This window comes from Budorcas taxicolor, chromosome 18 (genome assembly GCF_023091745.1).
Source record: "Budorcas taxicolor isolate Tak-1 chromosome 18, Takin1.1, whole genome shotgun sequence".
NCBI lineage: Eukaryota > Metazoa > Chordata > Mammalia > Artiodactyla > Bovidae > Budorcas > Budorcas taxicolor.
The window spans coordinates 53,488,226-53,509,760 of NC_068927.1; the positions used below are offsets into that span (position 1 = coordinate 53,488,226).

Here is a 21,535-nt window from a genome sequence, read left to right on the forward strand (position 1 = left end):
TGTGGAAACTGAATGAACTGTTGATTAGAAAGTGTTGTAGCAACGTGTGATAGTCTTGTTATGTTTGGTAATTCTTGGGCATTCCTCACCTCAGGTGGGGTCCATATCCCCTCCCCTTGATCCTGGGCAGGCTTTTGTGACTATTTCTACAGACTGACTGACGTTGTTACTTTGACGGTCAGATCAGCAAAGGCCATAGTGCGTCTGCTGGTTTTTCTCAGCAGACTCTGAGTGCCTTGTCCTGTCCAGTTAGTGATGTGGTCAGGCTAGAGAAGAGGCAGATCTGTGGACAGGCCAAGGCTCCCTGGGTTCTCAGGCCGCTGTTCGATAAATAGGTTTGCTTGTAATCACATTACTCAAAAAGTATATATGAGATTTCTATTTTTCTTCTGAGTGTTTAGAATGAACTAAAATGCTCTAAAACACTTTAATTTCAAAAAAATTAAAAATTTACAATAATGCCCTTAGGTATCTGTGATATATCTCTATTGTGACATATATGTATGACATTATATATGATCCAGTTACCCTTAAAAGGAGGGCGTTATGTGAAACATTTCATACAGAATTCTTTGTCTCTGCCCACTCTCCTCAGGATATTCTGCATACCTACTAATGTCAGTAACTGAATCTACCTTTTCCCATTTGATGCTGTTAACATATTCCACCGCGTGGATAAGCCAGACTGTTTTGTTAGATCCAGCTGATGAATGCAGCGTGTGCTGCTACCAGTGATGCTAACGGTGAACACCCTTCTGTGCACATCCATGGCGCAGGTTTACATGCTGTGAGATAAAGCGGTTAACGTTCAGCTGGAAGGGATTCTCATTCGGTAATCTTGCTGTCCCAGTTTTACTTGCTTTGGTAAAATGGGTAATGGTCACTGTAAAATAATTTTTCCAAAAGGTAAAGAAAATCCATCGCAGCCTCTGCTGGAGCAAAGCGGGTAGCGGGCTGGTCAGCACCTCTGCACCGGTCCTCTCCGTGCCCATGATCACAGCATTAGGTATACACATCCTGTAATGACCTGGACCACACCAGGGAGACTCTCACCTCGTTTTCTCAGGAACATTTCTCCTGTCATCACAACCTGTAATGTATTTTCCACGGCCGTGTATTATTAGAATATATTTATGTCAGTATTTTGTCCCCCCCCCTTTTTAAATCAGTATAAGCATCTTTATGTACAATCTTCCTTGCGTGCTCAGCCACATCCGACTCTGTGACCCCATCTCCTCTGCCCCTAGGATTTCCCAGGCAAGAATACTGGAGTGGGTTGCCATTTTCTTCTCCAGGAGATCTTCCTGACTCAGGGATTGAACCTGCATCTCCTGTGTCGGCAGGTGGATTCTTGACCTCTGGGCCACCAGAGAGGCCCCTTGAACGAGTGAGACAATCTTCCTTTGTGTAAGCAAAACCCCTACTGCTAGGACTTGCCAGGTCAGAGTACTTTGACATATATTAACCAGTGAATGTTCACTTTTACTAAGACATTCAATCCTTGAACACAGAATGCTGTGTAGATGAAATCTCAAAATCCAAAAGCATTCTTGTCTACCCCACCCCATTTTTAGGGAAGGAACAACTGGGTGGAACATGACAAACAATACCCTTGGTTTCTGCCAAACACACTGCCTGAAGAAGTGTGGATGAAGGGTCATGCGTAGAAAAGACACTGTGACCAGGACCTGAATGGAAACAGTGCAAAGAAACCAATTATTAACAATTCAAGTTTACTAAGAAACTCTTTGTCACTAGTGACTACTTTTAACAGTTACAGTAAAGCCCTACTGTAAACAAGTTAGGGTACAAAATTTCCAACCATATAAATTGTAATGTTATTAGACTAATATGTCTTTTTTGGTGTATAAAATACAAACTAATGATACTCAATATTACACTGCACACAGTGGGTAATTCTATACATATGACTGAAGCTGGATGGGAGGCTGGTGGCCATTCACAAGCCTTGTCCAAATCTGTACTGTTGTGTGTGGCAGTATTAATGTGATTCTCTGTGTGTCAATGAATGTTTCCTGAAATTAATTTTATTAAGGCGACTTGCAGGATTCCTCTTGAGTATGTTGTTACAAATTTAGGGGAGGGGACGGACTAGAATTTTCAAATATTTGTCCTGATTAGAGGGTTTTTCTCCACTTGGTTCAGTAATCGCCGGGGACCTATTAGAAGCCACACACAGTTCTACACGGTAGAGACGGAGTGGCAACGAACACCTGCCCTGAGTGCAGGGCACCCTGCAGTTGGCATTGACTGTCTGCACTGTACTTCAGTTAGTTCAAGCCCTGCCCATAAAACCTTCATGTATAAGCCTTCTCTCCTGGGAAAAGGGCAGTGATTCTTCTCGTGTCCCATCTTGAGAGGGCATTCAGGGCTCTGGTGTAACCACGGACCTTATTTATAGAATGCATTCTCTACAAAGAGGTCACCTCCCAGCTGAAACTTGCAAACACTGCCTTTTCTACAACTTCTTTCCCATGAAGATGCCTCGGAGCTTCCGAGGCCCACAGGAACCACCCGTGACCCCTGGGACGGGACTTTTCCAACAGAGATGAAGAGGTGGGCTCTCACTGAGGTCAGTTCCACACCCCCTACCCCTATAGATTCCCTCCCGCGTGGACCCTCTGGTGGTAGACAAGATGTGACCTCTGGCTGAAGCCCTTGCAACATATGTCACATATGTAGGGCCTCTCCCCCGTGTGGACCCTCTGGTGCGTGTGGAAGTGCGAGGCCTGGCTGAAGCCCTTGCCACACTGCTGGCACGTGTAGGGTTTCTCTCCCGTGTGCACCCGCTGGTGGGCGCTGAGCCCCGCGCTCCAGCTGAACTCCTTCCCGCACTCCTCGCACTTGAAGGGCTTCTCGCCCGTGTGGATTATCTGATGGACTTGAAGGTTCGACCTCTGGCTGAAGGCCTTGCCGCAGGTGCCACACTTAAAGGGTTTCTCCCCAGTGTGGACTCTCTGATGCGCCTGCAGGTGCGAGGCCTGGCTGAACCGCTTCGGACACGCGGCGCACTTGAACGGCTTCTCCCCGGTGTGGACGCTCTGGTGGGCCTGGAGGTTGGAGGCCTGGCTGAAGCCCTTGCCGCACTCCTCGCACTTGTAGGGCTTCTCGCCCGTGTGCACGCGCTGGTGGTTGTGGAGGTTCAGGCTCCAGTTGAAGCGCTTGCCGCACACCTCGCACTTGTAGGGCTTCTCCCCGGTGTGCACGCGCTGGTGGGCCTGGAAGTAGGAGCTCTGGCTGAAGCCCTTCCCGCACTCGCTGCAGCGGAAGGGCTTCTCGCCCGTGTGCACCCGCTGGTGGCTCTGGAAGCTGGAGGCAGAGCTGAAGCCCTTGCCGCACTCCTGGCACTTGTAGGGCTTCTCGCCCGTGTGCACGCGCCGGTGGCTGTGCAGGTTGAAGCTCAGGCTGAAGCGCTTGCCGCACTCCTCGCACTTGTAGGGCTTCTCCTCCGTGTGCACCCGCTGGTGTGTGTGAAGGTTGGAGCTGCAGCTGAAGCGCTTGCCGCAGTCCGCGCACCTGTAGGGCTTCTCGCCGGTGTGGATCCTCTCGTGGGCCTGCAGGTGGGACCTCTGCGTGAAGCCCTTGCCGCACGCCGCGCACTTGTAGGGCTTCTCGCCGGTGTGGACCCTGCAGTGGATGTTGAGGTCGGTGCTCCGGCTGAAGCCCTTGCCGCAGCTCTCGCAGCGGTACGGCTTCTCCCCGGTGTGAATGGGCAGGTGGGCGTACAGGTGCGATGTCTGGTTGAAGCTCTTCCCGCACTCGTGGCACGAGTAGGGCTTCTCCCCGGTGTGGACTCGCTGGTGGGTCTGCAGGTTGGAGCTCTGGCTGAAGCCCTTCCCGCACTCCCGGCACCAGTAGCGCTTCGTCCCCGGGAGGGCGCCCAGCGGAGTGGGGCGTGCTGAGCCGTGACCTGGGTCCTTCTTGGGCGTCCTGTGGGTCGGGGACTTTCCGCCTAAGTGTAGCAGCTGATGAAGTTCCAGGCTGGCACGGTCACTGAGTCCTCTCTTATCCTCATTGCACGGGTAGGCTTTCGGTCCAGCCTCAAGGATGCTTCGCTGGGCTAGTGGTGATGCCTTGAGGAGGTCTTTACCACACTCTCTGATGCCCTGAGCCTTCTCTCTTTGGGGCACCGTGTGGTCATCGTGGTGGGGGGAGATACATGGGAAAAAGTCAACACATGGAGCAAACATACAGATCTTGTTCTTCATGGAAGTCAGCTGACAACCCCTCTGGTAATTCTGTGTCTCGCTCAGACAGAGTTTACTCCAGGAATTCGGAGCTCTCCCAGCTGGAAATTCTTGATTTTCAATAATATCAGAATGATCCTCTATAAGAGTCACGAAACAGCTGCCTTCCATGGAAGCCTGAGTGGGCACTCCTGCAGGGGAATTATGTTGTTTGAGGGACTGAGAACTCATCTCTTGAGTATTTATCACAGAGTCTTGGCTTTTGGTTGATTTGCTCACAATGTGTCTCCTGATTTGCCAGCATGAAAGCTCTGCCCGTGAAAGGCACCTCACTCCTGTGTCCTGAACAGTTCCCATCTCGTGATTCCAGCCTCCTGAAAGGGAAAGAATAAGGAATTAAGGAGAGCACGGCATCACCAAGATGGTGGGCCAGGCAGCACCAGGCCCTTGCTCCCGCCGTGGCAACGTTCAGTGAGCCACTGGAGACTAGGGAAAATGCCTTCATCAGAGTTCCGAAAAACAAAGGTCTACAGAAACCGAGAGAACGTCAATGAACAAAAAGCCAAATTTAAAAAAGTATGGCAGGGGAGTAGAAAAAAAAATTTAAAATGTGCTCTTTGGGATCAGTTGAGAGTGCGGTGTGCCTTGGTGGATGCAGACGAGGAAGACAGAGGGTCTGGACTGAAAAACAGCTGCTAGAAGCCCAGACAGACACGGACAGGTGACACCAACACACGTGATTTGCCCAAAGGAATGAGAGGAGCACCCCACCCCCAACAGAAGTGGGTGTTAATATGCCTGGTTCAGTAACCATATTGTGTGGACGCGGACCCCCCTAAAATCTCTACCCGCATTTGGACAGAAGGAAGCAAGAGGCATACAGATTGGGAAGGAAAGCAAAGGAATATATTTGCAAAGGTTATGAATCTACATAAAGAAAAGTCTTTAGGAATATACAAAAATGCGTTTAGAATAGGTGAATAGAGGAACGTCGCAGGCTACAAGATGGTATGAAAATCTGGGGCACTCTTTCTGCTCCCTTCTGAGGTCTGTGTCAGAAGTTTTCTCTATCTGTTTTCACTTTAACAAAACTTTTGCTGCACAAGAAAGAAAAATTATACAAAAATATATTCAGATGTAATAGAATTGGAAAATGGAATTAACTCCATTTATATAGCATCAAAAAAACCACTTCTGAAAAAGTGGACATACAATTCCTGTACACTATGTGCTATGCAGGTGAGCTAATATTTGTTTTTTCACTTTGTTCTAATATTTTGGTCTCTGTTCCTGAAATGGCTTCAGAGTCCTAAGGGTGAAATGGGTGTCTTATTGTTCATAACAAGCCCGGGATGCTTCATGAATTGATGAATAAGTTCATTTAGATCTTCATATTTACTCCATTGAATTCTGTCTCGTATAAGATCAGTAGCAGCAACAAGATCCCCAAGCAGAACATCCGAGGGTGTTCTGGGTCAAGAAGAAACACAGGCACGGCGTCGGGAGAACCACTGAGTTCACTATCGTTCTCGCCGTTTCTGGGGACTGGTGGTACATGCTGCAAGTGTTCCTGAAATTGTGTTTGTGTGTCCTGAAATGTTATAAACATGAAATGTTATAAACATTGTCTGTCATCAGAACTGAGGCTCAGACCAAAAGGACTGAACCCGAGCCTCAGGGAAGCGCCCTCGCTGACTTTTACACGAAGGCAGCAGCAGCATCTGTACAGTGTGGTGTGTGTGGATGAAGTCCACGCCGCTTTTGTAGAGAGTGACCCCTCAATGCCAGTCTTCTGCCACCCTGACGTCCTTGTCACCTGGCAACAGCCAGCTCCTGAATCAGGCAGATGCCGAACAATGGGTGTAAATTCAAGGGATAGTCAGGGCTCCAGGAAAAACCCCAGCTGGCTGCTTGACCTCTCCAGCTCCCTGGAAAACCCCATTGTTGGTGTCTGCATTCCTTCACTCACCACAGTGCATTTAAGAAAAACTCTTAAAGTTAAGAAAAACTCTTAAAGTGTGTGTAAGTCAAAACTCTCTGTACAGCCTGGTAACTACAGTTATAATACTGTACTGCGTATTTGAAAGTCGCTGAGAGGAGACTTAAGACAGGAGACCTTAAAAGTTTTCATCACAAGAAAAAAAAATTCTAAGTATATGTGGTGATGGATGTTACCTAGACGCAATCATTTTGTCATGTATACAAATGTTGATTCATTATGTTGTACATCTGAAATTAATGTTAATTACCTCATTTTAAAAAAATTTAAAAGAAAAAGTGAAACCACCTTTGTCCCTAGAGGCCTCAGACCTGCTCTTTGCGGATCCTCTGAATACTCGGCAGCAGCAGGGATTCATTCAAGGGCCCCTCACTGTGGGTCCCTAGGCGGGACGTCTTCCAGGTGGTACAGCCTTTCCCGGCCACAAGACCAGAGTCCTCATGGCGCAAAGAAACTGCTAGGGACTGTTTCCTGCTTGGGGTGCACCTTCCAGTCTCCAGTGATCGAGGCACCCACATCAACCGGGCAAATCGCATGAAAACCCTACGAACTTCTTGGGAGGATCGCTGCCCTGTTGACCTCAATCATCAGGCAAGGTTGAAAGAATTAATGGAAAAACAAATTCAAGCAGAATTAAGTGTTAATTATGGGACAACAGAGGCTGGGGAGGATGCTCTGATGTTTCTTGTTTTTCCAGATTTAGAGAGACCTTTTCTCTTAGGTTACCTATGACTTACAGCAATCTGGTAAAATATACTTTTGTTAGCAAAGATGAGACATCTCCTTTAAAAAAAACTTATTTCTTTGGTTGCACCAGGTTTTCTTTGCAGCTCGTGAGCTCTTTCCTGCAGCATGTGGGATCTCATTCCCTGATCAGGGATTGAACTCAGGCCCCCAGCATGGACAGCAGAGTCTTAGCCATTGGACATCTAGCCCCAAGACATCTCTTTTTTATCCTTAACTGATCGTTCCAGAATTCAGGCACTCTCAGTGACTATCCTTATTTTCCAGACAGTATATCTGTTCACATAAATTCAGTAAGAATCTGTTCTCCTTGTGACAGGACACAAATTGAAACACCATTGTTTACCCAGGCTTGGCTGGAATATCGTATTTGAGGGACAGGTGTAGACTTGGACGTGCCCACAGCTTCAAGGAACTGCTTGGAGCAGCTGAGCTGGTACCTGGCTTTCAGGCTTCCAGGAAAGCAATCTTAGAAAAGATTTAATGTGATCAGTCACCTTTCCTGCTGTGCTTAGATAAACAATCAGGCCAAGTTTAACACAAACAAATGAGCTTTACTGCAATCATCTTTGGTTAAAGGAAAAAGGGCGGGGGAGTAATTATAAAGAAAAAAAATGGTTTTACCTTGGTGGCTATTAGATTCTACTCCTGCTAACTGTCTTGGAGCTCTTTTCACTTATCTGTAAACTGGCCTGGATCCTGAATTTGAAAGTTTCCTCAAATATCTAACTCTGACTCAAATTAACGCTTCCAATTTTCTCCCACCTTCTGATTTGGAATCAGGAAGAAGAAAAGCACCCCTCAAGCCCCTTCAGAAAGGGCCTCACCAAGCGCGCTTGTCCACTGACGCTTCGGGGAAACTAGAAGGTACGCTGGGGACCTTCCGACCACAGTGATACAGGCTTGAGGCAGCTGACACCAGGGTAGACAACTGCCTCAGCCCGAGATGCCGGATCCAGGCTGTAACTAAGCATGAATCCTGTTCTTTACTCCGGCGTTGTGATTATACCCTCACTTGCATCCCCCAGGCCACAGCTAAGGGGGTAATGCCTGGAATTCAGAATAGATTTTCTCCTAGCCTTAAATAAAAGTTAACAGACCCCTGGTCTGAATGACAAACAGATACCAGTTCCTACAAATGAATCCACCATCAGTGCCATCTTCACAGCAGTCTGTGCCCTGACAAGGCTCCTCTTTCTCTGGGGTGATTATGCTCCTCAGGCCTGTGGATGCCTCCATGGGGGCACACAGCTGGGTAATGCTGGTCAGTTACATAACCATGCCCCCCGACCTGCTCTAGAAAGGGCCTACCGGGAGGCTTTTCCTGATTCAGGGTCCGCTTTCTTGGGCAGGGCCCTACTTCCCTGATTAAGAGTAGATATAAGTGAGGCTGTGATCAGAAACCTTAGTTCTTGAAGAGACTGCAGGTTCTGTTGCTATGACACTAGCTGCCCAGAGAAACATATGGACCTTCTGGTCAAGGCTGCTGCCAATAGGATTGTTGTGTAGTTGCTTAATTGTGTCCGACTCTTTGCGGCCCCATGGACTGTAGCCCGCTAGGCTCCTCTGTCCATGGGATTTCCCAGGCAAGAATACTGGAGTGGGTTGCCATTTCCTCTTCCAGAGGATCGTCCCGACCCAAGAACTGAACCCGCATCTCCTGCTCAGCAGGCAGATTCTTAACCACTGAGCCACCCGAGAAGCCTGCCTGTCAGGACAGCCCTTGATTATCTTCCGGCTGAGTGAGGTGGTGTCTGCGCCGTGGCCAGCACCACTCGCTGCACCTGGGTTAACACTTTCAGAGAAGCGGAAATGCAGGTACAGAAGATCACTAAGGAGCCACCTGGCTTAAGATGACTCCATGCCATACACACAAAATCCTAAAGATGCTACCAGAAAACTGCTAGAGTTCGCCGATGAATTCGGTAAAGCTGCAGGAGACAGAATTAATACAACAAATCTCTTGCATTCCTACTACACTGACAACAAAAGATCGGAAAGAGAAATTCCCATTTACCACTGCATCAAAAAGAACAGAATATCTAGGAATGAAAAACTTGAGGAAACAGATCTGTACTCTGAAAACTGTAAGACACTGATGAAAGAAATCAAACAGAAGACACGATGATGGAAATTCTCTGGCGGGGTTTAAAAAAAAAAGATAGGTGTTAAAACTGAACTCATTTTTATCATGTAAACCCTCAGGGTGGTGCTTTTGTATATGATTACCTTAATCAAGTTCACAATTTTAGAATTAACTAATTTTCTGTATTATGCATTTGAGATTCTTCCACTTCTGCAGTAGATGCTGCACTTGCCAGAAGATGGCTAACAGGTAGCTTAGGGGTCCATGGAAGTGCTAACAGGTTTTATGTCAGTGCCTCTACTAAGAGCTAACAGGCTTTAAGCCTTGACTCACCCACTGACAAGCTATGTGACATTTTCTAAGGCATAAGTTTCACCCCATAAAAAACAGATAACCACCGAGGTGGTCAGGACTATTCCAAGGATTGAATGCATAAGGTGCTTTTTCTTGTAGCACTGCGAGGTTCGTGGGATCTTAGTTCCCGGGCCAGGGAATGAACTGGGCCCTTGGCAGTGAAAGCACGCAGTCCTAACTACTGGACCACCAGGGAATTCACAAGGTGCTTCTTATAATACTAAAGACAAGAGTAATACCAAATTACGCAAATTAAACTTAGAATGGCAGAAGGTTCATTTCTGTAATTTCTTCTCTGTTCCTACACAGACCCTCCCTGTTGACCCAGCTGCAAAATCTGTAACTTCTATAAATGTCACATTTGAAATGTAGAAAACATCACTGAGGCCATGTAATTGTTTAAGCACCGGAAAGAGGGGCAGAGAGGGTAAGATGACTGGCTGCCTGGCTGGGAATATGGATTCCACACAGAAAAAACTGCTAAAACCAATAAGTGAATTCAGCAAAGCAGCAGGGTATGTTAACATACAAAGATTAGGTTGCATTTCTAGCCACTGTAGAAAACAGAATGGAAGAATGTGTGTATATGTATCTCAATCACTTTGTTTACAACAGAAAATACAACATTGTGACTCAACTATACTGCAATTAAAAAAACCCAAATTAGTTGCATTTCTATCCTCAATGAACAATTTGAAAACAAAGAAAAAAATTCCATTTATAATAGCGTCAAAAAGAATAAAACACTTAGGAATGAACCAAGGAGGTGAAATGCTGGTCCACAGATGGGGAGATTTAATACTGCTTTGCCAGAGCTACCCAGAGGGATCGACAGATTCAACGCAATCCTTGTCAAAACTCCCAACACCGAAACAGGAAAATTCATCCGAAAACTCATACAGAATCTCGGGATTCCGCTGGTGGTCCAGTGGTTAAGATCCTCTGCTTCCACTGCAGGGAGCTTGGGTTCCATCCCTGGTCAGGAAACCAAGACCCCACATGCTGCACAGCGCAGCCAAAAAAAAAAAAAACCAATGAATTAAAAGTAAAAGGAGTGGCCAGGGAAGGCCGTGGGTGAGACAAACTCAGCAGAGGATGAGGGGTCGGAGGTTTGCGGGCTAGCAGCCTTCTGGCCAGAGGAAAGGGTCCTCGTGTAGAAACATAAACCTCGGATGTGAGAGCAGAGGACGTGGGAGGGGTGCGACGGGAGGGGAGCGCAGCGGCCCTTAAACACGTCGGCCTTTGTTCCGAGTGGAGTGGGGGCTGGGGGCGGGGCGGAGCGCGGGACTGTGAGGTGCCTGCGCGTTTCAAAGGGCCTCTCTGGCTGCTGCGTGGAGAAGACACAGATGCTCCACAGACGCCGGGTACTGGCCGGGCCTCGCGGTGCTCACCTGAATGCCCTCCTCTCTGGGGCTGGATCTCTGTCGTCCAGAACTTCTCCTCTCTCTCCAACTGGGATATCATGTCTGGCTTGGAGGACTGGTGCCCTGAGAAAAAAGGAAAGTACTGAACAATTCTGGTTCCAATCCCATGATGAACATTTTCCATCAGACCACTGTGAGAAATACATACCGTCTCCTCAGTGACTACCCCACAAAAACCTCTGAAATAAAGCCAGCACGGCCTGGGTCTCGTGGTCATCACATCCGTGGTAGACGGACTCCTTACTGCAAGCACCGCAGTTACTGCTGCAACGCGCACCATTCTGGCCGAGGGGCTCTGATGGTGCTACTTTATTCTACGTTATTCTAACAATGCTAACGCAATTTACTAATTTCATGATGCACCAATGGATCAGGACCCACAAGTTTACAAAAGATAATAGGAAAGGGTTTTGTGTGGGTGCTTTTTTTTTCTTTTGGCTGCAAGGCATGTAGGATCTTACCTCCCCAACCAGGGATTGAACCCGCACCCCCTTCATTGGAAGGCGAATTCTTAACCACTGGACCACCTGGGGAAGTTTCAAGGAGGGTTAAATTTGGGATTTAAAAAAAGCAAGCTATAATATGAAATAAGGAGCCAGGTGCAGTCAAGCTCAACTGTTCACACAATTCATTTACAAAAGACTAATGTTTACCTTGGAACAAAGACCAGGAACATTTTGTCTCTGTGTTTTCCAAAGGGACTGGAAAACTGGTCTCTGAGGAGTCCCAAAGTCTTGAAGTAGTGGGCAGAGGGCCAGGGACACTACTAAACATCCTAAAATGCTCAGGACAGTCTCCACGACAGATCACCTGGCCCCAAAAGTCCGTAGTGCCAACGTAGGGAACCCTACGGGGGTGATGCCAAGTCACAGGGCGCCATCCTCACCCACGGACAGCAGGTTCCGGAAGTTCTCCAGCATCACGTCTCGGTACAGCTTCCTCTGGGCCAAGTCCAGCAGCCCCAGCTCCTCCTCGGTGAAGGTCACAGCCACATCCTTGAAGGTCAATGCCTCCTACGACACCAAACACATGTAGCCTCAGTCCTACGACCAACTGCCTTTGAGGGAAGGGCAGCACGGAGACGGTGGAGGAGACACGTGGGAAGCTGTTCCAGATTCTAAGTGACCTGAACCTCCTTTTAGGAGATGGTCTCCTCTTCCCCTTCCACAGTCACACTAGAGACGCGGGGGTAGTAGGGGGATGCTGGAGGAAGGAACGAAAAGGAAAAATTCTAAAACCTTCCGTGCACGCAACACGGCACCCTTTGTATAGTCGTGTCTCTAGAATTGTCGTCCCTCAATCATGGTATACATATGCATTTTACAACTTGAAAGTGCCACATTTTGTAGAAAATGTTGAGTTCATTGGCTCCCAATAGTATTTAACAGTGCCCACCTCCTTCTCTGAGTGGGTGGTACCACAGTTTTGTCAATGCCTGCCCATCTAACCAGCCTTCAGTACCCCGAGTGGAGGCAGGCATATAGTTCATTCTGTCTCAGGAGCGTGGGTATCAGTGCAGCAGCATTCAGTGCCAAGGGGAAGAACACAGGTTTTGGAGACTGAGTGCTTCAGTTCACACTCTACGGCTCCACTTCTAACTTTACGGTCTTGGACAAGTCACCTAACTTTTCAATCCCTCAGTCTCCTCATCTGCACAAAAGAACATCATCAGGGACTTCCCCAGTGGTCCAGTGGCTAAGTCAGAACTCCCAATAGAGGGGGCCCAGGTTCAATCCCTGGTCAGGGAACTAGATCCCACATGCTGCAACTAAGACCCAATGCTGCCAGATAAATAAATAAATACTTTTTTTTTTTTTTTTAAAGGCAACTCACCATAGGGTACTTGAAGGGATTAAATGAGAATATGCAAAAGATTTAGGATAGTATCTGACATGTGTCATTAAATAAGTACTCAACAAATGTCAGCCACCACTATTCCTATTATCATTATTTGTGTCTGCCTGGTACTTCGCACAAGTGAAAAATACATTTAATCATTCCAAATAGATGATACAAAAATTTAAGAATATTGAAGATGCTGCAAAAACAATCAATCATATTTTCATATAGATCTCAGCCAACCTGTCTGGATATTTCCTTAGGTTAAGTCCCAAGAAGTGGCAACTGCACTATCAAAAAATATGCACCTCTGGGGACTTCCCTGGTGGCCCAGGGGTTAAGAATCACCTGCCAAATGCAATACTCTAAAGCACTTATCCTTCAGTTAAAAAAAGAAAAAAGAATCCACCTGCCAAGGTAGGGGACAGGAGTTCCATCGCTGGTCCAAGAGGATCCCACATGCTTCTGGGCAACTAAGCCCGGGCACCACAACTACTGAGCCCATGTGCCCACAGCCCCTGCGCTGCAACAAGAGATGTCACCGCAGTGAGAAGCCCGTGCAGCCCTCGCTCTCCGCAGCTAGAGAAAGCCCGCACGCAGCAAAGACCCAGCGCAGCAAAGGCCAGTAAATAAGGTAACATACCACAGGGCCGCAAAGACTCAGACATGACTGAGCGATTGAGCAGAGCACAAAATATTTTTTAAAAAAGAAAAAAAGAATCTGCCTGCCAACGCAGGGGACCCAGTTTCGATTCTTGTTCCAGGAAAATTCCACATGCTGCGGGGCAACTAGGCCCTTGCACCATAACTACTTAGCCCGAGCTCCAGAGGCCATGCTCCACAAGAGAAGCCACAGCACTGAGAAGCCACAGCACTGAGAAGCCTGTTCACCGCCTGCAGGCAGCAACAAAAGAGAGTTAGCAGAGCCATAGATAAACAAATGAGACTGTTTCCCTAAAGGCTTCGCTCATCTCTGCATTTGTTCCGACTGGAGTCCTCAGCACTGATATATTAAACAACTAGTTGGCCCATCAGGCAAAGAAGAGACAGGCACTAAGAAAAGGCAGGACGTGAGGGGAGTGTTATTTTTGGAGTCCTCCAGCCATCGGCCCTGCCAGGTGTCTACACGACTCAGCCTCAGGGCCCAGGATAGAGCGGTCTCTTCTCCTGGCTCTCTCCATTTACCCTCATCCAACTCCTGAAAAGACCTAGCCTGGGCAATGGAAACTCTAGTGTCAGCTGGGGACTGAGCGGATTTTAATAGGAAACTGAAAGCTCACACATCTGTTTGTTAAACTGCAGCTGTATCTTTATACAGGGCATCTATGGTAAAGAACCCACCTGCCAATGCAGGAGACTCGGGTTCAATCCCTGGGTTGGGAAGATCCTCTGAAGAAGAAAATGGCAACCCACTCCGGTATTCTTGCCTGGAAAAATTCATGGGCAGAGGAGCCTGGGGGGCTACAGTCCAGGGGTCGCAAAGAGTCGGACGTGACTGAGCACACACACATATCCTTACACAGTTGCTCCACAGAGTAAATGCCTGGTGAGTCCCTCCTGCTCCTAGACTTTCCAAACTCAAGTGTGTCCCTCTAAGATATACTCACACGGCAATGAATAAAACAGACACTTAACTATAGTACATACATATGTAACTTAGAATTACAGAATCTAGTTCTTGGAACTTCCTTGGTGGTTCAGTGGCTAAGACTCCACACTCCCAATGCAGGGGGCCAGGGTTTGATCCCTGGTCAGGGAATTAGATCCCACATGCTGCAGCTAAGACCCAGCACAGCCAAATAAATAAATTACTCAAAGGAGGGGAAAAAAAAAAAAAGCTCTAGTTCTTTTTGTCTGAAGACAAAACTATTTTCTCTGAGTTCAGTATCAGTTGGATTCTGTTACACCAAACCATATTTTAGACATTTTAGCCACAAAACTTGAGGTTCCCCATGAGAAAAATGAGCTCTGAAAATTTTAGAAAGAAAATGGCAGAGCACTCAGAATTCCTGTTTGGGAAGAAAGGTTGTAGGTAGGAAAACTGTCACTGCAAACATTTTGAAATGGTAAGATTCATTGTTGCTGTTTAGTTGCTAAGTCATGTCCAGCTCTTTGCAACCCCATGGACTGCTGCCTGCCAGGCTCCTCTGTCCATGGGATTCTCCAGGCAAGAATACTGGGGTGGGTTGCTGTTTCCTTCTCCAGGGGATCTTCCCAACCCAAGAGTCGGACCCAAGTCTCCTGCCTTACATGTGCGTTCTTTATCACTGAGTCACCAGAGAAGCCCAGTAAAATTCATTAGCCACATAAATATGGACAACAGGGTAAAGTATCAAGTAAATTATGGAAAGCGACGTGACCATTTAAGCTGCAGGTGCTATACAATAAAATTTTAAAAATCCAAAACGGTACTGAAACTATAATCACGAAACTGTACATGTAAATACAAATGAAAAGGAATGTGGGAAGATGAAAACTGACTTGTAAACATGCTTATAATGTAGGAGCTATTTTTTATTTTTTTTAAATATTAATTTTGGGGACATCTCTAGTGGTCCAGTGGTTAAGAATCTACCTTGCAATGCAAGGGACTCCAGTTTGATCCCTGGTTGGGGAACTAAAATCCCACATGTCGTGGTGCAATTAGTTAGGCCCGTGGGTCACAAGTACTGAAGCCCGGGAGCCACAACTAGAGACTGTCCTGCAACAAAATATCCCACGTAATGCAACCAAGACCTGATGCAGCCAAACAGGTATTTTTTTAAAAAAATATTTTCACACCATTATTTGGAAATAAAAAGCAAGGGCCCGTCACACAGTTCCTCAGGTGCCTTTGGTTCCTTCTTACCTTTCCTGAGCAGGAGAAAAACATGTCCAGTCTTTGTGAAATGAGATGTCATTTTAGGAAACAGAAAGGCATACCCGACTTACCTGGAGTTTGGTCATTTTTTTCTCCCTCTTCCTTCTGGGGAAAGGCCGAGTTCTGGGAAGGCAAAACTGGGGAAGGGAAAGAAAGCACGGTGAGACAGCTGCCGGGATGGCTGGTGCACGTGGGGCTAAATGTGATCAGGAAGAGGGTCCCCTTTCTCTCGGCAATTGCAGTGACATAATCCCGTGAGAACGGAGCTGGATACCAGCTCCCCTGGGCCCCCTTGGCCAGCTGCCTGAGTTCATGAACAATCCGGAAACAGCCCTACCCTAAGTGTTGCTTGTAAGCTCCCAGGGTATTCCTGAGGCTGGCTGTCAGAGGAAATGAGGCGGCACCAACAACTTAATGGGGCCAAAATGCCCGGGATCCAGGCCTTTCTGCTTGTTTTCCCCTTACTAGTCGCATAAACCTTGAGCAGGCTGTTAGTCTCTCTGTACCTCCATCCAGTCTGCTTGTAAACAAATGGGCACAACAGTGCCCTAACTCCCTGTTTCCTGCAGCTTCCGACAAGGAGGTCCTCTTAAGGCTCATAAAACTTCCTTTGTGAATCTGCTTCAGAGAAGACAGATCTTAGGAAACAGACTTCACAGATGATGGCTCTTGAGTTTCCCTCACTTTCAGAAAAAAGTAATTCGGACAAGTGGTCTCACAGGTGATTTGTGCTGTTGTTAGTGAAGGTTAAATGGTCAAGGAATTTTCCTCTTTAATAAGCTTAACTACTTGCATGTGTTGTTAAGCTGGAGGCACTCAACTAAGTTTCTAGAATATGCATGAAGGTAAACAATGACTAATAAAAACCTAAGATTAAGAAATCATATTTTATTTAAATTAACGACACAGGGTTGTTAAACAATACTAGGCATTTTTTTCAATTAAGGCTGGCTGGGCTGCAGGCACTGCGCTAAGCTGTGAGCAGGATCATTTTGAAATGAAGCCGGGCCCTATGGTTCCTCCCCCACATAGTCTCAGCCTGCCTTTTGTCTAGAAAAACTTTAGCCAAAGAATACATTTAATCAGAGAAGTGAGAAGATGCAGAAAAAAAGGGAAAACAGTCCAAGGAGACCAAATGGTAATAGTTTGGTCATTAAGCACAGTCAAGGTCCTTTAGCTCCTTCTCAGCGGCTATAGATAACATTCTGAGCCGTATCCTGTGAGCTGTCTTCTAGTTACTGAAACCTCCACCAGGTGGGACAAGTTAACTACACGATGACCAGACTGTGGCCATGACGTAAGCTGCCATCCCAAGAACTGGCCTCAAAGAAATGGGAACAAGCCAACCCTGGAACTGAAGGTTCAGTTCAGTTCAGTCGCTCAGTCGTGTCCGACTGTCTGCGACCCCATGAATTGCAGCACGCCAGGCCTCCCTGACCATCACCAACTCCCGGAGTTCACTCAGAGTCACGTCCATCGAGTCAGTGATGCCATCCAGCCATCTCATCCTGGGTCGTCCCCTTCTCCTCCTGCCCCCAATCCCTCCCAGCATCAGGGTCTTTTCCAATGAGTCAGCTCTTCGCATGAGGTGGCCAAAGTACTGGGGAACTGAAGATTAGCTGTACCTAAAACAACTAAGATGATGCCAGTCAGACCACTGATGACCAGTTTCAAGATGACTCACAGCTGCCTGTGCTGTTACTGCAGGTCGTCCCCTCCTCCCTCCGTCTATAAAAGCTCTTGCCCACTGACTGAGGGTGGGGATACTCAGTCTTCCGACAGGTGTTCCCCTCCTTGTCAGCATCCAAAATAAAGCAAACTTTACCTTCCACCAACCTGGTCTCTCTACCCGCTTTTGACAAACCATCAGCCAGACTCCGCTGTTGTAATTTCTCTGTCTGGGATAAACCACAGAGGACTTTTCCCCGAATCCAGCTGAAAACAACTTTTCTTCCTAAACAAGTGTCCAGAAAGAGTCCAGGAATCCAGGACCAAACCCACGGTCAGTGACGTGGGAAAGGACAACGGGGCTGCAGCTGGAGCTCCGACCCTATCCCGGCTCGCAGGAACTTCCCAAACAACAGGGCGCCTGAGTGTTTAGTGGACTTTATGGTAACATCCAATATCTTACCGTACTCAGCACTGTTATTAATCTTTTCAAATATCATCTCAATCCTCAAAAGACCACCACTTCGAAGGAACGAACCCGAGGAAATGGGCAGAGAGGTTAAACAAGCCGCTCAATAATTTGCCCAAGAAAGCGACAGAGCTGGCCCCTGGTTCCCCGAGGAGGGCTGGGGGAGCAGAGAGCGCGGGAGACCCTCAAACTCGACGCAGGACGCGAGCCCGCCTGCAACTCGCGACTCCAGGGGAGCGCCGCGGCCCCCTCCCGCTCCCCGCCGATCGCCGAGGATTCCCTGCCCCAGGAGCGAGGAGCGAGGACCGGGTCTCTGCTGGCCCCACACGGCCGGCAAGGATTGCAGGGCCGCTGGGTTAACTCACCTCCCGGGAAGCAATCTCGGCCCCAACCTGGCCTTCCCAAAGCGGAAGTGCCTTGGGCTACACACCGTTCCCTGACTACACTTCCCAGAATCCCCACCAAGCGTCTCAGATTTCACGCAACTCCTGGACTACATTTCCTAGAATGAAGTTCGCCCCTGCTTCCCACCAGCTGTCTTGGGTTTTGACTATAGAGGGTTTGGATTTAAAGTCGCAGGTGCTGGACCTGTCAAATTCCTTTCTGTTTTATTCAGTTCTTAAAACTCATGAGAAAATAATGCAAGCAAGGTAGATTTTTGAATAACTGTAAATGCGATTTAAAAAAAAAATGCGGCAGTATAAGAGAAAAGTGAAGCTGGCGCTACGAAAATAAACTAAAAAACAATTTTTTTAGGGAAGACAAAAGATAGACTAAGAAATGGGAAATATAAAAGTAACCTACGCTGGGCTGCCTAGCACAGAACTTATGGAACACCGGATTTCTCACTTGCTTCGAATTCTGGCTCCCCAAATATCAGCAGCAAAATTTGTTAATGAGACAAAAACGTAGTTTATTGCTTACCGTGGTAAGGGAGAACGCCTCCACAGACCTTCAGCACCTTGGCAGTGTGCAGAGAGCCCGGAAGACAAGTTTGGAATTTACTGATAATTGGAAGTTCGATTTAAGGCGGGTTTTTCAGTGCAGAAGAGGAATGGGATTGCTTGACGGTCATGATGCTGTAGTCCAGGACTGGTGGGAGCAGCAACGATTTTTGTAAGGTGAAGAAACTACAGCTGAAATTGTTGATGCTCTCTTTAAACGAGATGGAAGAGTTGATGGGTGCTTTGGAAGTTTCTCTAAAACTCAAGCCATTTACTTGGGCAGGAATCTTTTGGAATAATAAAGGCATGCCAATAAAACTTACTAGTTATGTTAATATAAACAGTAAATTGTAGGAAGAAAGGTAGGGGTCACCAACCAGCTGGGGGTTGGTATTGTTAGAGGAACCACCGACTGAAACCACCCACCCTGGCCAGGCATCAGAGTAACCACTTGCACGAGTTACCAGGACCAGGAGGTCCTGGGAAGGAGTGCAGAACTAACAAGCTGCCACCAATCAGAAGACTTCGAGAAAGGTCAAAAGGAGAGAGGAGACTCCAGTCTACATGTCCTACCAACCTCCCAGAATCCTTCTGGTTGGAATCCATCTTGGCTGAGCGATGCGAGCACCACCAGGAAGGATCCTGAGTCGGAATGATTGGCCAGAGACAATCTGGAAACTAACTCAATTACTATAAAACCCGAGACTGAGAGCCACGTGGCAGAGCAGTCCTCCTGGGTTCCCTTAGCTGCCTGCTCTTCACCTGGGCATCCCTTCCCAATAAAGTCTCTTGCTTTGCCAGCACGTGTGTCTTCTTCACATCCTAATGAAAGCCAAATGTGCTGGCCAAGAGCCCCGCAATGCAACCAGGCTGCTGAGACTTACTCCTGGCTCTGCCATTTCCTGGCTGTGTGACCCTCAGTACAAGCCATTCTTCAAGGAACCTCTCTGTGCCTCTATTCCCTCACCTGTAATGGATGGGTCGTATGAGGATTATGCAAACTGATACGTCCAAAGCGTTAGAGTCTCAGCCTGTTAGTAAGTGCTTCATAGCTACTAATAATTATCATCATGATGATTAAAGTCATCATGTGATACATACAGGAGCCACACATTTAGTGCTGGTTTGTTTCTAACATGTGTCTTAGATCATGAAAGTATTATCAATAATTATATGTCTACAACTCGGTAACAAAAAACAACCAATTGAAAAATGGGCAGACCTAAAGAGATATTTCTCCAGAAAAGAAATACAGATGGCCAATAGGTACGTGAAAAATATGCTCAACATCACTAATTATTAGAGAAATGCAAATCAAAACTATGATGAGTTACCACCTCTTGCTGGTCAGAATGGCCATCATTAAAAAGCCTACAAATAACAAATGCTGGAGGGGCTGTGGAGAAAAGGGAACCCTCCTACACTTTTGGTAGGAATGTAAGTTGGTGCAACCACTATGAAAAACAGTATGGAGGTTCCTCAGGAAAAAAGTCAACTTACCATATGATCCAGCAACTCCACTCCTGGACAAATACCCAGACAAAAGCATAATTTAAAAATATACATACACCCCTATGTTCATAGCAGCACTATTCACAACAGCCAAAACATAGAGGCAAATGCCTGTCAACAGATGAATGGATAAAGATGATATAGATACGATGGAATACTACTCAGCCATAAAAAGTAGTGCCTTATGCAGCAACATGGATCCAATTAGAGATTATCATACTAAGTCAGAAAGAGAAAGACAAATACCATATGATATCACTTATGCGTGGACTCTAAACTATGGCACATATGAACGTACCTACAAAACACAAACAGACTCATAGGGCAGATTTGTGGTTGCTGGGCTGAGGGTGGGCAGTGGGAAGGGGATGGACTGGGAGTTTGGGGGCTGGTAGATGCAAACTATTACAGTTAGAATGGATAGATAAGAATGTTGGCTAAAGTTGCTGGCCCCTTGGTCATAAAACAGTGGTACCAAATATGTAAGCAGTTATTGTATTCTTCTTTTTTAAAACTGTGCTGCATGGCTTGCAGGATGTTAGTTCCCCAACCAGGGACTGAATCCAAGCTCAGCAGTGAAAGCATGGAGTCCTACCTAGTGGACCACCAGGGAATTCCCAGTTATTGTATTCTTAATTGCCGCGTTCGCTCAGAAAAAAACAGTGAGAGTTTTGCTTAAGAATGCACTTGATGAAACAGAAGTTATTTATTTTACCTGGTAACTCAGGTTAATTAGGCATTTGTTTACGGACAACACCCTTTTCTTAAAAGAACAACTGAGAAACTACAGTTGGTTACATTCAGGTATTTGGCAGAACTTTTGGAAGTGAGCACTGTCACTTCAAAGTTACTGTCAGCATCTGTTGCCAATGACAAAACTTATGCTTTCAAGAAACTATAAGGGACTTCCCTGATGGCCCAGTGGGTAAGACTCCACACTTCCACTGCAGGGTGCATGGTTCAATCCCTGGTAATCCCACATGCCATGCACTGTGTCCAAAAGAAAAAGAAAAAAAAAGTATCAGAATTTTGGAAAATTCGTACCACTAAGAGCTTGACGGGTTCCCAGTGCTTAAAGACTTCAGCTCTTTAAAGATAGAACTTTTCTGATGAGATGGGTGATGGTATTGACAAATGTGATTTTTAAAGGTATTATGAAATCAATGTATCTGAAAGATCTACAAAACTCAGTCATTTAGTACTTTCCAAACAAGGGATGCATAATTTCACAAAACCACGAATAGATAAAAAGACTCAAAAAAGTACAGGACAAGCCGACTAATTTTAATGGAATAGAGTAAGAAGGTACTCTGAGATGGTTTCAGGTTGTACACTGCAGTAACCTTAAGAAACTATCACATACAAAACTTGGGTGCCGTATCAAAGGTGAACATTACATGTAAAGTCTATCAGTCTTTTCTTTCTTAA

The 21,535-nt window shown here is 46.7% G+C and overlaps 1 protein-coding gene across 1 annotated transcript; it reads right to left on the reverse strand.

Moving 5' to 3' along the window:
- Positions 1-1,873: 1,873 nt before the first annotated feature.
- On the reverse strand, positions 1,874-18,042 carry ZNF235 (zinc finger protein 235). Its single transcript, XM_052656216.1, is given in 6 exon segments — positions 1,874-2,633; positions 2,635-4,582; positions 10,783-10,878; positions 11,702-11,828; positions 15,586-15,651; positions 18,017-18,042. Coding segments are annotated over 5 exon segments (2,340 nt in total). The 5' UTR covers positions 15,601-15,651; positions 18,017-18,042; the 3' UTR covers positions 1,874-2,479.
- Positions 18,043-21,535: the final 3,493 nt, after the last annotated feature.